General features: G+C 54.7%; 1 protein-coding gene across 1 annotated transcript; it reads left to right on the plus strand.

Annotated features, from left to right (window-relative positions):
• The first annotated feature begins 1,987 nt into the window (after positions 1-1,987).
• Positions 1,988-20,904, plus strand: Acer1 (alkaline ceramidase 1). The gene is made up of 6 exons (XM_026404450.1): positions 1,988-2,080; positions 16,123-16,237; positions 16,324-16,465; positions 17,280-17,417; positions 20,372-20,509; positions 20,736-20,904. The coding sequence occupies exons 1-6, from the start codon at positions 1,988-1,990 to the stop codon at positions 20,902-20,904; spliced, it is 795 nt and encodes a 264-aa protein (XP_026260235.1).

Genomic DNA, 20,904 nt, shown 5'->3' on the forward strand with positions numbered 1-20,904 from the left:
GTGTCCAGAAGCATCGGACAAGCCAGGCGCGGTGGTGACGCCTGTCATCCCAGTGGCTCAGGAGGCTGAGGCAGGAGGATCATGAGTTCAAAGCCAGCCTCAGCAATATGGAGGCCCTAAGCAACTCAGTGAGACCCTGTCTCTAAGATACAAAATAGGGCTGGGGTGTGGCTCAGTGGTCAAGTGCCCCTGAGTTCAATCCCTGGCTTCAACCCCCCCCAAAAAAAATTGCAGCATCAGTCAGCAGCTCTGAGGCAGCCCTGCAATGAGGGAGAGTTCCGAAGGAGTCCCTGCCTGCCACGCAGCTGCATGCGCTGCCCTGTGTGGCCAAGTTCTCTTGCTGGAGAAGCACCGCAGCTGGCCACTGCATGTTCACAAGGATCCTGGGAAGGAGCAACAAGCACTGCCCCATTTCATGGTGAGAAGCAGGCTCAGAGGCAACGTGGCTTGCCTCCTTCTGTCCCTTTCTAGATATCTGACCTGGGGTGAGTTGCTTTAGTCCTGATCGTCTGTTTCCTTATTACAATCAGAAGAAAAAGCAGTTACTGTCTCAGGGTGTTAAGAATGTTAAATGAGCCAGCTTGGTGGCACACGCCTGTAATCCCAGCGGCTGGGGAGGCTGAGGCAGGAGGATCACAAATTCAAAGCCAGCCTCAGCAACAGCAAGGCGCCACGCAACTCTGTGCAACCCTTTCTCTAAAAAAAATACAAAAAAGGGCTGAGGATGTGGCTCGGTGGTTGAATGCCCCTGAGTGCAATCCCTGGTACCTCCTGCAAGGAAAAGAACATTAAATGAGATAATACTGAATGCTGAACACCTAGAAAAGAGCCTGGTGGAGGTATGAAGTTGGTAAGGGAGTGCCAGTCCTCATCACCATCAAGATCACCATCCCATAGGCTTGCCTTAAAGCTCAAGGTCACCTGTAGTATGAAACACCATTATCATTTAAAAAATTTTTTTAGTTGTAGATGAACACAATACCTTTGTTTTATTTATTTTCATGTGGTGCTGAGAGTCAAACCCAGTGCTTCACCCGTGGGAGGCGAGTGCTCTGCCAGAGCCCCAGCCTCAGCCCACCATTATCATTTTCTTGCTCTTCTGATCCCAACAGGGAGCTTAGCCCTGGACCTGCTGTCTCTGTAACAATCGCATCCATGAACGTCACCTTCCTGTCCCAGGGGCAAGCTGGGGATCAGAGAGCAGCACCCCCCACCACTCCGCTTTCTGTGATTGTAAGACCAGTGAGATCGAGGCTGCTCAGGCTGGCCTCAAACTTGCAATCCTTCTGCCTCTTCTCCTCGGAGTGGGGACTGCAGGTGCGGGCCACCACCCAGTGCGCATGAGGCCTTGACCACCAGGAGAAATGGCTTCCATCCCGCCCAACTTCCCACAGCACAGACGGGAAAACAGAGCTCCTGGAGGGGAGATGGTAGGATGGCGTCTCCTAACCAAGGGCTCTGTCCCTCTGAGCCGAGCCCATTGGAGGGGGTGTCCAGCCGCTGCCCCCGTGCAGGGCTTCGAATGGCACCCAGGCAGTAAAGTCTAATGGTTAGGGGCCTGAGGTTCAGCCTGGTTTTTGCCACCCAGTGGCTTCTCCCTCCGCCTCAGCTTGCTCATCTGTGAAACGGAGAGTGTGGCGCACCCACCGCGGTGAACTCTCGTCCTTATTTCCGTTCTAGAACAGCCATGGCCCCCAAATTCTGCTCCTTAGGAGCCGGGATGGGAGGCCTGCTCCCTGCTCACCTGCACCCCCCCCCCCCAGCAGCAGCTCTGTGGCTGGTGCCCAAGGCCACCACTGTCTCTGCGCAGCATCCGCCAGGCTGCCCTGGCGCAACCGGGGAGCTGCCCAGCAGGTTTTTCCTCTTGGCCTGCCGCGGGGCACGGAGCCGTCCTCTCCCGCCTCACCTGGGCCGGGCCCTCCCGGGCTCCTGGCTCTGCCGCCCGTGGGTGCCAGGCGCAGTGAGCAGGTGGCCGTGGCTGGTCAGGATGCCCAGCATCTTGGCGTACCAGAGCTCTGAGGTGGACTGGTGTGAGAGCAACTTCCAGTACTCGCAGCTGGTGGCCGAGTTCTACAACACGGTGAGGACCGGGCGGGAGGGAGCCTCCTGGGGTGCGAGTTCAAAACCCGGCTTCTCCACATCCTCTCTGGGGAATCTGGCTGGAGCAGTTCGCCTGTCGTGGCTCCGTCTTCTCATCACTTAGGCTGGGAGTGTCGGCTGTCATTCATTGATTCTGTCTTTATTTGGCATCAACCTCCGTGATAGGAAACGCAGCAGAGCCAGGCAGGGAGCAGGCCTCTGCTCTGAGCTGAGAGTACCGAGATGACTTCAGGTGTCTGCCACCCAGGAGGATGGTGCTGTGATGGGGGGCACAGAGGCAGCTGTGAGGATACCCAGAGGAGGCCTCTGAGTCCGTCAAGGTGGATCAGGGAAGGCTTCCTGCAGGAGGTGACTGTGGCTGGCTGGTTCTCATGGCTCTTCCAGCTCAGACACATCATTTGTCTTCCTGGGATTATCCTAGTTTTAGCACTGAAAGCTTCACCTTCCAGAAACCCCCTCGGTTCTGGGCATAGTGAGTTGTTCAGTCACCGGCCCCACACACTGTGCTGTGGCACAACGTTGGAAGTGCTTAAGAATCACGGATGGGTAAATGACCATGACATTGAACCAAAGCTTGCGAGACGGGAGCAGTGGTGGAAAGACTGTGCTGAGCTCTTCCTGAGCAGGGCCTGGGGCCGAGGGGGCCGGGCGCTCTGGAGCCTGGCTGCTGCCGCTGGGCTGGTGGGCAGGCAGGCGGTGCTCGGCTCTGCGCCCTGTGAACACGGGCTTCACCGGGCGCTTGCTGTGAGCCAGAGCTGTCTGGGGTGACACGCACAGGACGGGGGCTAGCCTGGCGTTCACCCCACCTTCCCCGAGGAAGCGCTGCTCAGAGGCTCACGGCCTGCTTGGGCTCGGTGGCTCTTACAGCCGGGTGAGCCTGGACTTGGCAACTCTAGGAGACTTTGGGGACTAAAAAACGCGGGGCGCTCCGTTTAGGCTGCCCAGGCTGGTTCTGACCGTGTTAGCTTCCGACGAGTGGCTTCCAGGAGGCGGAGGCGAGACCCGGGGCTCCTCCTGGCCTCCCGAGCTCGCTCCCCCAGGGCTGGGGAGGCCCTTCTGGTCCTCAGTTGTCCCATCGGTATCCTGGGAAGGGGACCAATGTGCCGCTCATCAGAGGCGAGGGAGAGGAGTGGGGTTCTGGGGCCCTCCTGTCTGCGTCTCCTGGAAGGCCCCAAATGTTCTCTGAGGGGCCCATCCCCACAGGGTGCCCCCCGAGTGGGGAGGGTGGAGCCTTGCACTCCTCCTCTAGCCCACCCATGGACACCCCGAAGGCCAGGGCAGGTCTCCAGCGTTCCCACGTCATGACAGAGACTGGGAAAGAGTCTTGTCTGGGACCTGCACCTCTAGGAACTTCCTTCTCTGTTTCCTGGTGCAAATGTCCTTGGGTCTCTTCTGTGCAGGGCTTGGAGACCACTGTGAAGGTGCCCGGGAGGCCTCACGGTGGGGGCGGGCGTTAAGAAATTCTTCCCAGAGGAGAAGAGTGTCTGCCCAGCCCAGGGTGACCAACTTATCTCGGTTTTCCTGGGATCAACCCTGTTTTTGATACTGAAAGGTCAAAAGAGTTAGCAGTCGAGGAGTGGAATCTCAGCTGGGTTAGAGGGGTTTCCTCCTTGGGCTCAGTGGGGCACACTGGTCATCCTAGTGACTCTGGAGGCTGAGGCAGGAGGATCACAAGCTTGAGGCCAGTTTCAGCAACTAAGCAAACCTCAACATAAAATAAAAGGGGCTGGGGGTGTAGCTCAGTGGTAGAGCATGTGCCTAGCATGTGTGAGGCCCTGGGCTCCATCCCCAGCACGCACGCGCGCACACACACACACACACACACACACACACACACACAAGTGTTTCTTCACAGTTTTCTCCTCCCGGACACAGCTGAGTGATCATCATATCATTCAAGGTGGGCTGGGGCGGAGTGACAAACTTGTCCTGCACAGACCTATTTACAGCTAGTAAATACCTTCAGCCGTATGACACATGGGGTTCATGTCCCAACTCTTCAGCTTTGCTAAAGGTTTCAAAGCCTCCTGGGTGATCTGTAAGTCACTGGGTGACAGTGTTCCAATAAAGCTTTATTTATCGATGCTGCAATACGGATTTCCTATGATTTTCACGTGTTGCAAAATAATCTTCACCATTTGGAAAGGGAAGCGATCTTTCGTAGCTTGCCAGTCCCATGATACAAGGCAAGGGGCTCAATGAGGCTCATGGTCAGGGTTTGCCCACCCCGGACACACTTATGTCAGAAAACCCATTCCAGTGGAGGACAGTAAGATGATGGTATTCTTTGCTCTGAATTTACCGATGAAGATTGAGTATAAGAGGGTTGGGGTGCAGCTCAGTGGTGGAGCGCTTACCTAGCACGTGGAAGGCACTGGTTTGCACCCTCAGCATCACATAAAAATAAACAAATAAAGGTATAAAAATACAATAATTTAAAAAAATAAGTAAGGAGTTTAACTCAGGAGTGGTGACTTTGTGGTCCCAGCTCCTCAGAAGGCTGAGGAGGGAGGATCTCTTGAGCCCAGGAGTTCAAGGCCAGCCTGGACCACAAGTGAGGCCCTGTTCAAAACAACAAAATACACTAAGATAGAATCAAAGGAACAAGTTCTTCCTCGTGATGTGGCCCACCCTCTTGCTGCTATTCCCTGGGTGCGCTTTGGTGACTTGTGCCCAGGGATGAATTTACAAATGATGCCTGTTCCGACCTAGTCATTGCAACTCGGGGAATTTGTACCAAAGAAATCATCCCAGAAGACAACAAGATTTATCCACAGAGTCATCCCCGAGTCATTTGTGACTGTGACAAGTGAAGACACCCAGTGGAGCTGCAGCCGTGGGGCCTGTCTGTGGGGCTGAAGGCTTCCCGGTGACATTCTGTGCAGCTGTCCCAGAGCCTGCTTTTGATCCGGGGATGTAAGTGAAAGACTAAGCCTGCAGCAGAAAGCATTTAAGAAATCTGTTCCCGTTGCTCTCATCGCGACCTGCTTAGGAGTCACGATTCATGTTGAGAATGTGACTCTAAAGAGGAATCTTTCTCTGCTTGCAGAGAGCTCTGAGTCGGGTTAGGAGGCAGAGCCCAGATGCTCACGGTCAAGGTTACAGAAGAAGAAAATTGCAAAGGAGTCAGCCCAGGTGTTGGGAGGCTTCATGGAAAAGGGCACACAGGCACTGGGTCTTGAAGGACGAGTCGGAGCCCACCGAGCGCGGGAGAAGTCTGGACAGGGAGAGCAGAGGAGGTGCAGGATTCGGGAAGTCAAAGAGGAGCTGGGAGATCGGGAAAGGAGAAAGTGTTTCTGTGGCTGGACTGTGAGGAGGAGGAGGAAGCCGAGCTGTCTGTGAAGGTGCACTGAGGGGAGGGAACCCGGGCCAGGGCCCCCAGGCAAGCGCTCCACTGGGACCCGCACCCCTCCTCACCCCCAACAAACAGATTTTACTTGGTACCAGGGATTGAACCCAGGGGCGCTTAACCACGGAGCCACTTCCCCAGCCCTTTTTATTTTTTATTTTGAGACAGGGGCTCACTAAGTGGCTGAGGCTGGCCTCAAACTTTGGATCGTCCTGCCTCAGCCTCCCGAGCGGCACTTGGCTCCCACAGTTTTCCTGCCGTGTTGATCGCTGGGGATCATCCCGTGCTCCTTGGCGAGCTCATTCCTTCAACAAAATGCTCGACACCAACGACAGCAGGGTGACCCTTAGGTTCCAGGAGGCCCAGGGTGCTCCGTGTGTGGGGTGTGTCCAGAATTAGAGGTGCATTCCTGCCCCCCCTGGTGAGTGTGAGGCCTACGGAGGAAGGAGCGGAAGCTGGGGGTGGGAGCCGTGGGGGTGGGGCCTCTTGGGGAGGAGAGGTCGAGGGTGCAGGGTGCCCCGGGTCTCAGGACCCAGTGCGTGTGCTCGCAGGCTACCAGGCAAAGGGCATGACACAGGCAGAGTCCCCGAGGCAAGAAAGCACATCCTGTTGGAAAGTAGCAGGTGGTTCGAGGCCAGAGCACAGGTGCCTATCACAGAGGCACTGAGGGTGGGAGGAAGGACGGGAGGTTTCTGGGCCAGGTCAGCAGTGCCAGGCTGAGGAGGGAGGCCGTCAGGGCACTGATCAGCTGAGAGGTGAGAGGTCAGCGGGTTGTGTTCCACTGTGGGCAGGAAGAGAAGGAGCCGAGGTCGGGGTGCTGGCTGGGCAGGGCAGGGCAGAAGTCAAGGGCAGGGCCACATGAGTTGGCACCCGTCCCTCTTAGCCTGCTGACCTCCTGCCGGGAGACGGAGCACTTGGGAGAGTTCAGATTTCTGAACGGTACAGGTGGAAGGTTCCAGGGCCCTGGGTCCTGGAGGCTGCGGAGATGAGTTCCCCCTGGGGTTCTGCTGCTCGTCCTCTTCGGAAGACTCTTCACTCTGGACAGAGCAAAGGGGTGGCCTCCCTGTCAAGGGAAAGGCGGGCGGTAAGAGGAGCAGGACAACCTGGGGCCACGAAGAGAGACCAGAGCGGGGGCAGTGTGCCCCCTTCTCCAGCACCCTGCCCACCTCCTCCCTGAGCCCTCCGGCAGCTGGCCTCTTCCTTGAGTGCTGTGTGACCCTGAGCCTCGGTTGTGCCCTGGGCAGGGAGCTCTAAGCCACAGTGCACTAGAGACCCGGAGGTACCTTCCTCTTCTGCCTTCTCCCCCACTGACTAGCAAATGATGACCTGGTGCCTCTGGAGGGTGGAGTCCTTGTCCTCAGGCAGGGAAGACACCACAAAGAGAATAGTAAACGTGTAACACTGGTTACTCTTGATGCAACTTGGGTGCAGACCTGAGGTCCCTGGGGACCTCTTTCCTCCTTTGGACGGTGGGTGCTGGCGGCCCAGGCTGCTGGCCCCTGGCGGAGGAGATCCACCCTGGGACAGCCGCTCTCCATTCTGTTCCCACAAGGATGGCCAGGGCACATGGCCTGTGCCAGGCGCTGCCCCGCATTCTGGGGGTTCAGAGGTGGACCCCACCCTGGTGGCTGCTGTGCGGGGAGGCTCACCGCCCTCACCCATCCTGCTCAGCACACACCCGTTGGGCACCCGTCGGTCTCAGCTCAGGCCACACACCTGGAGGTCCCCCTGCCACCAGCAGGAGCAAGGTGACAACCGTAGAGCTGATGGGCCCAGGACCTGGTGCTCAGTGAGAGCCAGACACACAGACGTCCAGGACAGGGGAGCCCAGGGACAGGATGTGGGTCTGTGGGTGCAGGTCGGGGACAAGCTCCTCTGGAATTGGGTAGAGGTGGTGGTTATGGAACTCGAAGTGTGCTAGAAACCGCCGAATTGATTTCTTTCAGAGTGGATTTATAGCACATGATCTAAGTCTCTTTTTAAAAATGGTGGCCCACGCCTGTAATCCTAGCAGCTCAGGAGGCTGAGGCAGGAGGTTCGTGAGTTTGAAGCCAACCTCAGCAAAAGTGAGGTGCTACGCAGCTCAGTGAGACCCTGTCTCTAAATAAAATACGACATAGGGCTGGGGGTGGGGCTCAGTGGTTGAGTGGCCCTGAGCTCAATTCCTAGTACAAATAAATAAATAAATAAATAAATAAATAAATAAATAACAAAACCTCACAGCTCCTGAGACTTCTAAGCATTGAATGTATTGAAACTATTAACATCAGAAGCAAACAGCACAGAAAGGCAAAATGTTATTTGTTTATTGACTTGACATTTATTAATTTTATTTAATACATAGCGCTTCATATAATACTCATAAAAATCCTATGTAGTAGTTACTCTTATGTCCCCCAACGGATGGAGAAACAAGAGTCAGAAAGGGCCAGCTCCTTCCTCAGGGTCACACAGCATGCCAAGACAGCCCCGTCCCAGAGCCTCTCACCTCCCCACAGCGCTGAGGGCCCTGGTTCCCCAGTGTTAGCATCGATGGCGGGCGCCTGATTCCCAAGCCAGTCTTGCGCTGTGGCTGGCGCTGCTTCTGTTCACCCTGCCCAGGACCAGCCCTCGTGGGCAGGTGTCCAGTGGACGCAGGTGACCCTCCTTGGCAGGTGGTAGCGGGGCGTGGGCGGTGGGTTGGGTTCGGCGACGAGGAGAGAGTGAGGCGGCGTTGGCAGGTGCTACTGCGCAGACGGATTCAGCACTGGCTGTGCCGCATGACACCTGCTAGGGACACAGGCATAAAACAGGTGTCCCCTGTCCTCAGGGAAGTCCCCGTCCAGTGGGGGAGGCCGAGGCAAGAAATAAGTCAAGAAACGAGTTAATGGAAAAGCTGAGGTGGAACGTGGCCCTGAGAGGAGGGAGTGGGGGGGACTGGGCTGCACTGGGGGCAGGTGACAGGGAAGGGCCCTGAACCTGAGTCCTTCCAAGGGGGCCGGGGGTTCCTTCCCTCTGGCCGGTCCTGCCACCCTCCCTCTCCGTCCTCCTCACCCCTCAGGCTCCTTCCTGCCTTTGCCACCTTTGTCTTGCCCTGCCAGGTTCCCGCGGTACAAGGGCACAGGGGGATTCCAGAGCTGTCTCGGTGCCCTGTGTCCCTCCTGCACAATCGTTTTCCTCCCCTGCCTGCCTTCTCCCTTTCCTGGGGACTGACCCCAGGGTGCTTGACCCCTGAGCCACACCCCCAGACCTTTTTATTTTTTATTTTGAGGCAGGGTCTTGCTAAGCTGCTGAGGCTGGCCTTGAACTCAAGAGATCCTCCTGCCTCAGCCTCCCCAATCCCCGGGATCATAGGTCTGCACCACTGCGCCTGGCACAAGCATTGTCTTCTACAACAATTGACTGAGCTCCTACTAGGTGCCCGGCATTGCCCTAGAGGCAGGTGTGGGGATGTGGCCAACAGCAAGCTCCCCAGCCTGACATTTAGTTCTCCGACCCTTCCCTGGGTGCTTGGAGATCTGGGAGATCCAAGGATGAGTGGCAGTATAGAGCCGTGGGCACTGGACAGACACCACAAAGGCAGGGATTTTGTTTGGGGGCACAGTTAAGATCCTCGAGATCATGGTTGGGAGCTCAAGGAATGGTTGCAAATGAATGAAGGAGCAAACGAATGAAGGAAGGAGGTGACGCGGGCTCCGGGCCTCACCCAGGGAGCCCAGCCCACGAGAGTCCTAGCTGGGGCTGAGCTGGCTTTGGACAGGATCCCAGACTGAGGCAGCTCCAGCCTCACCAGGCCTGGGTGGGACGAGGTTTAGGGAAACGTGGGAGCTAGCCCCGGAGGCTGGGAGGAGGACCCGGCGTCACTGCTGTTATCAGAGACCCTGGAGCCAGCTGGGCCCTTCCGTCCCGCCGTCCACACACACTGCCCGGTACTGACCCCACATGCTCAGTCACAGTTCTGGCAGGGGTGAGCCCGGAGCCAGAGTGTCCGGGGCCATGCAGACAGCATGTGCAAAGCCCTGGGGGCAGGGAGGCAGGAGCACGGCCTGCCCGTGGGCAGCCACCTCGCGGTCCCCTCAGCCTGGGCTGCAGAGCTGCGGTGAGCCGGGGAGGAGTTTATTAGCCAGGTTTAAGAGGCTGGGTTTGATTACGGGAGCTGCAGGTGTGTTTTAATAGGGGTGCTGGGGTTCGGGGGACTGGTCTGGTGAGCATCTCCAGGGTGAGTTGACTCACATGCCCCATGGCTGGGGTTGGCGCTGGGGCGTCAGGAATGCGTGCGCATCAGCACAGATGGGGCGGGACCCAGGCCAGGGGGACGCAGGCCAGGGCTGGGGGTGGCTCCAGGGTGGGCCCTTGCCCATGTGTAGGGCCCGGGCTTCCACCGCCAGCACCACACTCGCACACAGAAAGGAAGGAAGAAATGCAGGCCGGCCTGTCGTGCAGCTGATGGATTTCCCCGTTCAGTACGTCTTAGTCCGTTTTCTGTGGCTAATAACACAAAGCCGCAGACTGGGTAAGTTTTAAAGGAAGGAGGTTTATTAGGGCTCACAGTTCCGGTCCAAGGTCAAGGGGCGGCAGCGGGCACTGGCCTCCTTGCTGGCGGTCCCACATGGAGAGACTGGGAATGTGTGACTCTCATGGCAGACCCTCCTAGATAACCCTTATCTGTTAACCCCACGACAGCCAGAGGCTGGTCCTCTCTCAGTATCTCATGTGGCAGCAAAATTCCCGTGTGAGGCTGGGCGCAGTGGTCCACGACCGTCACCCTAGCTACTTGGGAGGCTGAGGCAGGAGGATGGCAAGTTCAGAGTCCAGCCTCAGCAATTTAGGGAGACCCTGTCTCCATAAAAAAAGGTGGGGGCTGGGGATGCAGCTCTGTGGCAGAGCCCCCTGGGTCTGATCCCCAGTACAAAAAGAAAAAAGAGTTTCGGGGGGGACGATTCAAGCCAAGGCTCGTACCCATCTCTCAACAGCCAGATGCCCCTCCCCTGCCGGGAATGGTCCTGGTGGCTGTGTACACAGAGTGTCCCTCTCCCTCTGACCAAGGGTGGGATGCAGTCCAGGCTTCAGCCTGGAGTTCGAATCTCAGACCTGGACCTGGGAGCGAGGGCCCACAGAGGCTCAGAGCGGCTCAGCCGTCCCTTGGATGAGTGAGGCCCCCGGAGTGACCGAGCGGATGAGCAAATGAGTGGGTGACCTATGACCGGCTCCCAGCCTGACCAACCGCTGGTGGGTTGAAAATATCCCTGGTGGAAAACCCGTTTAATACGCCTGGAGGGTCAGACCTGGCACCTGGGTGGCACCCTCTGCTGCAGCCGGTCGCTGGCCCTCGGGTGGTGAGGCTCACCAGAGCTGCGACCGCTGACCACTCGCCACCAGCTGGGGAGAAGACCGAAATTCAGATGTGAAGTGTGACTGCCACTGAGGGTGTGTGGCATTGGCACCACCATAAAATCGAAAAATAATCTGAGCATCTCCATAGAGGCACATATATATTTCATAAATGTTCAATAAATGATATTTATTGCATCCTTGCCACCTCTAGGTCAATATTTAGTAGCTGTATGTTATACTTATTTATTTATGATTTTTTTTTAGTTGTAGATGGACACAATGCCTTTATTCATTTACCTTTATGTGGTGCTGAGGACGGAACCCGGGTCCTCACACCTGCTAGGCGAGCACTGTGCCACTGAGCCCAGCCCAGCCCTGTATGTCATATTTATAATATAAGTTTCCACCATCATTTTCTGTTGCTTGCTACCAAAGAACCCAAGCTGACACACTGGTGGTGATGACTGTTGGATCCCAATAACGGAATGCTGGTCTAAGCAAAAAATCAGAAGAAAACAAAAATTTAGAACCCAAACTTGCAGTGACAAGAATGCCATGGAAAGACACCAGAATATCTTAGAAAAAGAAGGAGTGAGAAGCCCACGGCCGGGCAGCTTTGGAGGGCTCAGGAGGAGGGCACGTAGCGTCCTGGGATATTTGCACTTGTTCCCAGCCTTGGTGCCTCATGGCCACAGGTGGTGGGCTGGGGACAGCTCAGTTGGTAGAGAGCTTGCCTCACATGCGTAAGGTCTTTAGATTCTTGTCAATGGTTGACTCCATATTGGTGACTCCTAAGCTGCAGAACTTCGCATTTTAATTCTCAAGTCAGAAGACCTTATCGGCCCGGGGAGCATTAGGGGTCTGTTCCAGTGAGGTAGGGACCTGCTGACCCAGATATCTGGTCATTCAGAGTACCTCTGTGCTGGGCAGGCCTTAGGAACTGACCTGGAGATGGGCATGGCTTGTCCTCCGGCAGACAAGGCCCAGGGTGGGAACCGAGAGAGGGTAGACGTGGCCTGGGAACAGCTGCCTCACAGAGCCCAGGCTAGTCCCCCAAGTGGGCTGTTGGCACTGGTGCCATGATCCCCCTGAGGACAGGCCCAGGAGGACTCCTGCTCTGGGAAGCGTCAGGCCCAGCCCATGGACGCCCCCCTCTGTGTTCTGACTTGGTGAGGCAGCGTCCCTCCGGCCGGGACTCCGAGAGGAGCAGGGCCCAGTTAGCAGGGTGCTGTTTCTTCCCTGGCTCAGATGAAGTGCAGATGACGACGGAGGAGCCTGGTAAGAGGAAGAGTCTTTCAGGGAGGGACGGCTGTCCCCGAGAGAGCAAGCTGGCTGTCCTCAAGTCCGAGGCTGCCGAGGAAAAGCACCCCTGAGCTCCCGAGTTGCCTGCTGCGGCTGAGGCGGACGGGGGAGTCTTTGTGGGGAGTCAAAATCCTGCGTCAGCAGATGGGGGCCTGGAGCCATTGATGGTCGAAATCTGGTGTGAAGGTCTGATGACCTTGACTGCACTGGTAGCTCATGACACCTGGGACGGTCAACAGCGCTGAGAGGAGGTAGCATTGCATGTGTTTCACAAATTGGAGATGAAGGTAATGGGTTTGTGTCACCTTTCAAAGGCACCATCGACCTAGGGAACAGGGAGCAGGGATCCAGTCCTATGTTAGGTCTCTACGTTGGGAAGCATTGATTTCAACAAAACAGCCAACTAAAAACCACTTGCACAGAAAGGAGAACATCTTAACTTTTATGGAAGTGGAAGTCCGGAACAGGCTTACCGCCAAACGGCTGGGTTCTCCCCGTCTTTCTGTTCTGTTCCTGTGTAGTCCTCGCAGTGTTGTCCCGGACCCGGGGCATTCCCCAGACCTTGTAGGGGTTCCTCAAGGAGGGAGGAGGGCGGCTGAACTCCCCAATCCCACCTTCCACCCCAGCTGCTGCGTTCTTGGTGGTCTTTACGAATCATGCGAAGATGTTATTTGCCCTTTTGGCCCCAATTCTCTTCTGCAGGCACAATGGAATCTTCCAGAGGTTACATGATACATAATGACCCCACCCACTCTGGTGCCGAGGGAGTGGGTGCTTATGCAGTCCTGTATTTCTAGAATTTTTAAAAAAATATTTATTTTTTAGTTCTCGGCGGACACAACATCTTTGTTGGTATGTGGTGCTGAGGATCGAACCCGGGCCGCACGCATGCCAGGCGAGCGAGCTACCGCTTGAGCCACATCCCCAGCCTTCTAGAATGTTTTGATTTCAAGTTCTAATACAGTAAATCTCAATTGATGGAATTCATATAAGTAAAATCTCTGGGAGCTTTTTCTTTCTGTTTAAGAATGTAAAAGGGTCCTGAGAGCAACGAGTTTTGAGAACTGCTGTCCTGGACTATTGATTAGATTTTATTCTCACCTTGCTTCCTCACAGGTGCAATATAACTGCCATCTTAACCACCACAACACTGTGTAAAGGTTCTGTTAATGGTTCAAGTTTTAATAAAGAGAACTTCCCAGAAGTTCCCCATCAGACTTTCCTTCATGACTCCTTGGCCAGAATTTTATTACACATCCCTTCCTTAACCAGTGCTTCACCATGAGGGTGATTCATGCCTTGGGGCTCAGACCTGACCCCTTGAAGGCCACGTCCTCCTGAAGACTGAGCAAAATTTGGACTTATTCAATTAAAAAAAATGAGGAAGCATATAACTTAAAATACAGGTTCAATTGTGGCAAAGATAAAATAATAAAATAACAGTGGTTCAATAAAGATAGGAGTCTCTCTCTCTCTCTCTCTCTCTCTCTCTCTCTCTCTCTCTCTCTCTCGGCAGGGTATCAGGAACTGAACTCAGGGGCACTTGACCACTGACTTATAACCTCCATCATTTTTGTTTTTAATTTTGAGACAGTGTCTCATCAAGTTGCCAAGGGTCTCACTCAGATGCTGAGGCTGGTCTTGAACTTGAGATGGTCCTGCCTCAGCCTGCAGAGAGTGGCCAGGATGACAAGCACGTGATGCTGTGCCCCGATATTTCTCCTGTAGATAATGTCTAATCCATAAGCTTTCAGGGCTGGTGGGAAAGCCCCCGATGCCAGGGACCAGGGATATCCCTAGAGTCACTTTGCCATCTCTAGGCCATTGCCCTTGTCTGTGTGGCCCAGGGAGCTATCCCATGACACCTGCATCCCAGCAGAAAGTGGGTAAGGACTGGTCACATACTTTCACTTTAAGAGTGCCACCTGGAAGCCACTATTATGCTCACTCTCATTGGCCAGAACTTAGGACATGGCCACGTGGAGCCGCAAGGGAGTCTGGGAAAGAATTCTGCTATCACAGAAAGGGGAGAACCAGATGGGCTTGCACTGATTGTCGTTCCCTCCCAGGTCTGGGGTTTGTCTCCCCAGAATGATGTGTCTCCTAATACTGAACCAAACCAGTTGGGTTAGTGAGGAAGGAGGGAGGAGGGTGGCTGAACTCCCCAATCCCACCTTCCACCCCAGCTGCTGCATTCCTGGTGGGCTTATTGTTGGTTATCAGTTGGAACCTGGTAAATAGTTTCTGCTGCTCTGATAAACGGAACTCTGCTCCATCTTGTCAGAAATTCACACGTTCTTGGACTCTGGTCTCAAATTCTGGATTTTTCACTTACTGGTCCAATGATGGGGCTGGATGATTTGACCACTCTGAGAATCAATATCTTCTCTATAATGCTGTTTTGAGGATAAGAAGAAAATTCTGGAAATAAGGAACTTTACCTGGGATCTGAAACATAGTAGCTGTCTAACCCTGGGGAGACCCGTTATTAAGCCACAGATCACCTTCAAACCGAAAAGCCATGCCCTCCCGGGGCTCCGAACAGGTGCAGCCGTATTTCCTGGTCTCTATTTTTCCTCCTCTTCCCAAGGAAGATTTTCCTGGCCATCGTGACCCACAGTGATATTTCCTTTTTTGTCTCAGCTAGCTAATACTGCGTAACAAGTTATCCTCAAATCTGGTGACCTGAAACAAGGACAACTTTTACTCATGAATTCATCTGTGGTCTAGGTCGGGCTCGGCAGGGGCAGCTCATCTCTACTTAGCATCGCTGGAAGGCTGGGGTGCAGCTAGAATCATCTGAAGGTTCATTGAATTGTGCTGCCACTGAACTGGGGAGAATCAAACATCTGGGGCTGGAACAGATGTTCCCCAGCATCTCTCTCTATCCTGTGTGGTCTCTCAACATAGTGGCTTCAAGGGTAGCCAGGCTTCTCGCTTGGTGGCTCAGGGGCCGACGGTCTCATACTTTAAGATAAAGAGAGTCAGGGGGAAGCCACAGCTCCTTTTATGATCTCACCTTAGAAGCCGCACAGCCCCACCTTTGCTTCATACGGTTAGGAGGCAGCCATTAGGGTGCTGTGTCGTCCTTCTTTGTCTGTGAAGCTCACAGATGACCACCATGTCGACATTTCAATTCACGGGAAAGGGAGACAACATAGGGCAAGCCTTAAGTAGCTTCTGAAGTACTGACCAGGAGGCAGAGATGTCCTCTAGGTCCTTATCCCAGTAGCCAGACTGGGTCACCAGGTCACAGGAGTTGTGAGGCAGGTGGAAACTGTCTTCTCCCATCGAGTAGCTGTGTGCTCAGCTAGAACCTGTAAGATACTATGATGGTCCCTTGTTTCCATGGGGACTGGTTCCGGGAACCCCCACAGGTACTGAGACCCACGGATGCTCAAGTCCCTGATATTAAATGGCATTTTTATTTGCATAGAACTTACACAATCCTCCTGTAGACTTTAAATCATCTCCAGATAGCTTATCACACCTGATATAATGTAACTGATGTGGACATGGTACTTACACTGTGTTGCTGAGGGAAAAACGACCAGAATAAAAATCTGTACGTGTTCAGGACAGAAGCAATTATTTCCTTTTCCTGAGTATTTTCAATCTGAAGTTGGTTCAGTCGATAGTTACAGAACCTATGGATGTGGAGTTTTTTTCCTAAAAAGAAACGGGGGAGAATATACGGAGAAGGTCAGTCTATCGTCTTTGCCACGCTCCTGAGTGAATGGATGAACCCCTAGAGTACCGGGTGGAGTACTGGGGTCTACTGCTGACCCATGCTTTGTCCACATCAGCAGAGGACAGCGGGTGTGGCTCACTGGTGGAGCATTTGCCTAGCATGCCTGGGCCCTGGGTTCCATCCCTAGAACCATGACAGGCAGAGAGAGGGAAAGAGAGAGGGGAGGAAGAAAGGCAGGCAGGCAGGAAGAGAAACAGCTGGAGGGGTGACAGGTGAGTGAAGAATTGCCCGGAAGGTGGCAGGTGGTCCACTGGCTGGTGACTGAGGGACTGGACTCAGGAAGCCCCCTCCCACGTCTCTGTTCCAGTTCAGCAACATCTCCTTCCTGATCTTCGGGCCACTCATGATGTTCCTCATGCACCCCTACACCCAGAAGCGCTCCCGCTGCATCTATGGTACCTTTGTCCTCTTCACCATCATTGGTAGGTGTGGCTCTGCCGGGGAGAGGAGGTGGGCGTGGGCACGGGTCGCCCACCCCTGACGCCTCCCCTTGCCTCTGCCTCTCCAGGCCTGTTCTCCATGTACTTCCACATGACGCTCAGCTTCCTGGGCCAGCTGCTGGATGAGATCGCCATCCTGTGGCTACTGGCCAGTAGCTACAGCATCTGGATGCCCCGCTGCTACTTCCCCTCCTTCCTCGCAAGCAACAGGTGGGGCAGGGGCTGTCGGTCGGAACAGGGTGGGGCTTGAACTCTCTGTGGACCCTGTGGAGCTCTGTGGATCCTCACCTGTCCCCCACCCTGGATCCTTGCCCTGAGCCATTTGGGGGCCTTAGAATCCCTGGCCAGACCCCCTGGGGGTCTCTCCCCACCCTGCCTCACTTACCTGGACTTCCAGCCCCCTCCCCCGATCCCACCTTGATAGCCTGGGACCTTCTCCAGACTTTGTCTGAGCCACCTGGAGATCCCAGGACCCCGGGCCTAAGCCTTCCTGGGCCCCAGGATCCCTCCCCCCAGTCTTTCACCTGGACTCCTTGGAATCTTTCAGCCTCTGCTCCCGGGCCCCTGGGACCCTCCGACTTGACTGGAGGCCCTTCCAAACCTCTCCTAATCCTGTGTGACCCCACCTAAGGCTTCTAGGATGCCACCCTCTCACTGCCCCAGACACCCCATCGTCACAGTCCCTCCAGGGACCCTGAGGTCTTTTGTCGGACCCCTCATGGATCTTCCTCCCAGCCTACTGGGTTCCCTTGAGCTTCTTGCGGAACTCACCGGCCTCTGGAGCCTTGACCAACTTTCCTGGGCTCCTGAGACCCTCTCATCCTCCTACCCAGCTCTGGGCCCAGCTTGGCCTCCCTGGGACCCCTCGTCGGACTCTCCTGAGCCCAAGCTCAGGACACATCCTGGGCCTACCTGGGCTTCCCGGAGCCTTTCTCCTTCCTTTCCCTCTCTGGCCACCATAAGATGACCAGGCTTGACCCTCCAGGACCTCCTGTCACTCACAGCTGAGCCCCTCTCCCTCCAGGTCCCACTTCACCTGCCTGGTCATTGCCACCACCACGATCAGCACCTTCCTGTCCTTCCTGAAGCCCACGGTCAATGCATATGCCCTCAACAGCATCGCCATACACATCCTGTACATCGTGTACCGCGAGTACCGGAAGTAAGTGGAGGCGACCGACCCTCGTGACCCCGCCCGTCACCCCCGAGAACTCTCGTGCTCTGGGCACTGACTCCTTGACTCCAGGCCCTGGAGGGGAGGCCCCTCCCCCAACATCACCCACTAGCAAGTGCAGGGCCAGGACCTAAACCTAAGTCTATCTGACTGCAGATCTGGTCCTTTTTACAGTGAACCCCTAAAACACGCATCTGAGAGGAGAGAACAGCCCATAACCTCCGCTCACCCATTAACCAGCCCAGCAACCATTGACATTTTGCTCTTGATGGGTGACATTTTTTCCCCTGAGTCTCATATACATTTCAACTCTAAACCTTTCAGGATCTAACTCCACTGATAATTATGGGTTTTAACCCACACTGGGTCTTAGCAGGATAGAGAAGGGTTTCTCAAACAGGGACATTTATGGAAAATTGAATAAAGATTATTCACAACACAGAAGTCGGGGTACAGAAAAATCACTGGGGCTTGTTTAGCATCTCTGTGCTGATAAGAGTGGGATTCTATGTCTAGCTGGAGACCCAAGGCCAGGGGTGATGGGAGAGGAGGAAGGAGGAAGAGGCCACAGGATCCAAGAAGCCCCAGGAGAGAGGAGGCTTAGCAGGACTCTGATTTCTAGTTGCTGGTTGCATCCAGCCTGAGGCAACCCTGCTGCAAGAAGTAACTCTCCTAACACTACCCTCCTTTTTCCCCTTTGATTTCCTGCCCCTGCCAGGGCTCCACATTGACCAACCCAACTGGAAGCCATTAGCTAATCCAGGTAGAAACCACTGGCCAATCCAATTAGAAGACTCTGGTCTAGCCAACTGGAAACTAATGGCTGACTGAACTGGAAGTTCAAGGACAAGGGAGCCCCTGGATTTGGTCTGCACAGGTGGACAGCCCAACACATCCCCCAGATGCACAGGGATAGATAGAGAAGGAAAGGGGCAGTCTCAAAAGACAGATGGGAGGTATAGGGCACGCTCACTCTGTACAAAGTTAACGGTGCTCCTTAAGACAGCGCCTAACGTTGTGTGTGGACATGGCCTCGGTTTCTGAGAGGTGCCTGGTTGTGTTTAATGAGACCTCAGCATGGTCTCGCAGCTCCCCTTTATTTCATAGGTCTCCTCTCCCATCCCCCTTTCTTCGTGCCTTTGATTTTTTTTAAGAGAATTATTTGTCTGTAGCACAATTTATGTTCTGGATTTGGCCAACCGTTTCCTCTAGCATCTTTAAGTTTTCTCGTACCCTGTATTTCCTGCAAATTAATAGTTGGATCTAGGTCTGTTCTTCCTTTGTTTTGGCCAGAATATTTCACGGTGGCATCGGTGGTTCCTGTCCAGCCCCAGAGCCCGCCCTGCAGGGTTTGGATGTCCCCATGGACGGGTCCCCTTGGAGGGTTAGGGCTGGCTAGAGGATTTGGCTGGTTTCACCAACATTTGCAGATGTTTCTCCACCAACTTCCAGCAGCTTGAGCCAAGTTGCTGGGGCCATGACCTGGCTAGCGGCAGTGAAAGGGTGGCTTGCACCTTCTGTTGTCCTTACCTGGAGTTTTTCCACCCAGAAGGACTTTTGCTAATCAACCTTGAAATCCAGTTTGAACAAGTTGCATAGATAATTGACTTTTTCCTTTTATCTATCGACTTCCAGAGTAATGAATTGGTGCCCTAGGAGTCTCTAGTAGAGACCCATGAAGCAGATTTTTTATTATGAACATAAAGGTTTTTATATCTCTGACATGTTTTAATGCATGACAGTCATTAGACTGTTTTTAAAATCTTTTAAATTTTTAAATAATTACAGATTTACAGAAAGTTGCCAATATAGCACGGATTTATCATGTACTTCTCCCCAGTTTTCCCCAAAGGGAACAGCTTATGCAACCCAAGTATATCTCAAAAGGAAGAAATCGATGTTGATATAATGCTGTTAACCAGATTACAGGGTTTAGGCTGACTCTCCAGTTCGTACTCACAGTGCATTTTGATGTTCAGGCTGCTCAGTTCTAGGTGAGTGGACACAGTCTAAGCTTTTAACCAAAAAGGAGCTGTTGTCTCATTTATCCGGGTCACGCTCTTTGCCAAGGAGCCCCGGGGTAGCTCTGTTGCTGGGAAACACAGGCGTGGCCTCCAGAGAGTGTACCCCACCCCAGACACACACTCACTGTGACACACATAGTCACACTCCTGCAATACACAGACACATGTCTTCATGCACTGACCCAGAGGGACACACGCTTATAACCCTAAATACACAAACCTAGAGGGACTTGCGACCTAGGAACACAGGTTACACAATCTGACCAACGAGGATTGGATCCCAGCCCTGCCACATCTCAGCCATGTAACCATGGGTGGGACTTGACATCACCACCTGTACCGCAGTTTCCTCATTGACAAAGGTGCTTGGAGGACTGGGTTAACACCTGCCCCTGGGTCCTGAAAATTCTCAGCAGTTCTCTGCTGCTGGAACACACACCTGACACGAATCAACTGACACAGAGGAGGGGCACGCTCGGCCCACGGCTGTGGCGGTTTCAGCCATGATCAGTTGGCCCCGTGGCTCTTGGGTCTGTGGTGAGGCCCCCGTCATGGCAGGGGCGCTTGGAGTGGCCATGAACCACTCTCCTGGTGGCCGGAGGCAAAGGCAAGAGGAAGAGATCCGGGGCGTGATTTGCTGCAAGGGCCTATCACCTCGTCCTTCCAGGCCCCGCCTCTAAAAGCTTCTGCTCCTCCCAACAGGACCAAGCTGGGACCAAGCCTCTGACACCCAGGTCTGTGGGGAATATTCCAGATCCAAACTACAGCAGGCACCAACTTGAACCCTCAACCCCTCCCCTCCCCTCTTCCCAGCTCCAGCCTCATCTGGGATGGAGGAATTCTGCATCAGCCCCTGGGCTCTGCCGCCTGAGCCCAGCCTCATCTCCCTTCCTCCCTTCCCTTCCTCCCCTCCCCCAGGACCAGCAATAAGGAGCTTCGGCACCTGATCGAGGTGTCCGTGGTTTTATGGGCCTGTGCTGTGACGAGCTGGATCAGCGACCGCTTCCTTTGCGGCTTCTGGCAGCGGATTCATTTCTTCTACCTGCACAGCATCTGGTGAGCACTTGCCCTGGACCCTGGGACCCCACCACCAGAGAGCCAGGAGCTGGGAAGCCGAGTGGGAGGAGACCCGGACACCAGGGCTGGGGAGTGGGGGGAGACGGAGGCTGGGGACTGGACCCAGAAGGCCCCTGGGGAAAGTGAGATCCGCGAGAAGTAAGGAGAGGCGGCGGTGGCGCCGGGACATCTAGTGCCCTCAGCACCTTCTCCCTGCACCCCACAGGCACGTGCTCATCAGCATCACCTTCCCTTACGGCCTGGTCACCATGGCCTTGGTGGACGCCAGCTACGAGATGCCAGGCCAAACCCTCAAAGTCCGCTACTGGCCGCGGGACACTTGGCCCATGGGGCTGCCCTATGTAGAAGTCCAGGGCGATGACAAGAGCTGCTGA

This window comes from Urocitellus parryii, chromosome 3 (genome assembly GCF_045843805.1).
Source record: "Urocitellus parryii isolate mUroPar1 chromosome 3, mUroPar1.hap1, whole genome shotgun sequence".
NCBI lineage: Eukaryota > Metazoa > Chordata > Mammalia > Rodentia > Sciuridae > Urocitellus > Urocitellus parryii.

Coding starts and splice junctions, on each gene's coding strand:
- Acer1 (XM_026404450.1), top strand. CDS start 1,988: ATGCCCAGCATCTTGGCGTACCAGAGCTCTGAGGTGGACTGGTGTGAG. Junction 16,238..16,323: donor TGTCCTCTTCACCATCATTG/GTAGGTGTGGCT, acceptor CTGCCTCTCCAG/GCCTGTTCTCCATGTACTTC. Junction 17,418..20,371: donor GTGTACCGCGAGTACCGGAA/GTAAGTGGAGGC, acceptor CCCCTCCCCCAG/GACCAGCAATAAGGAGCTTC.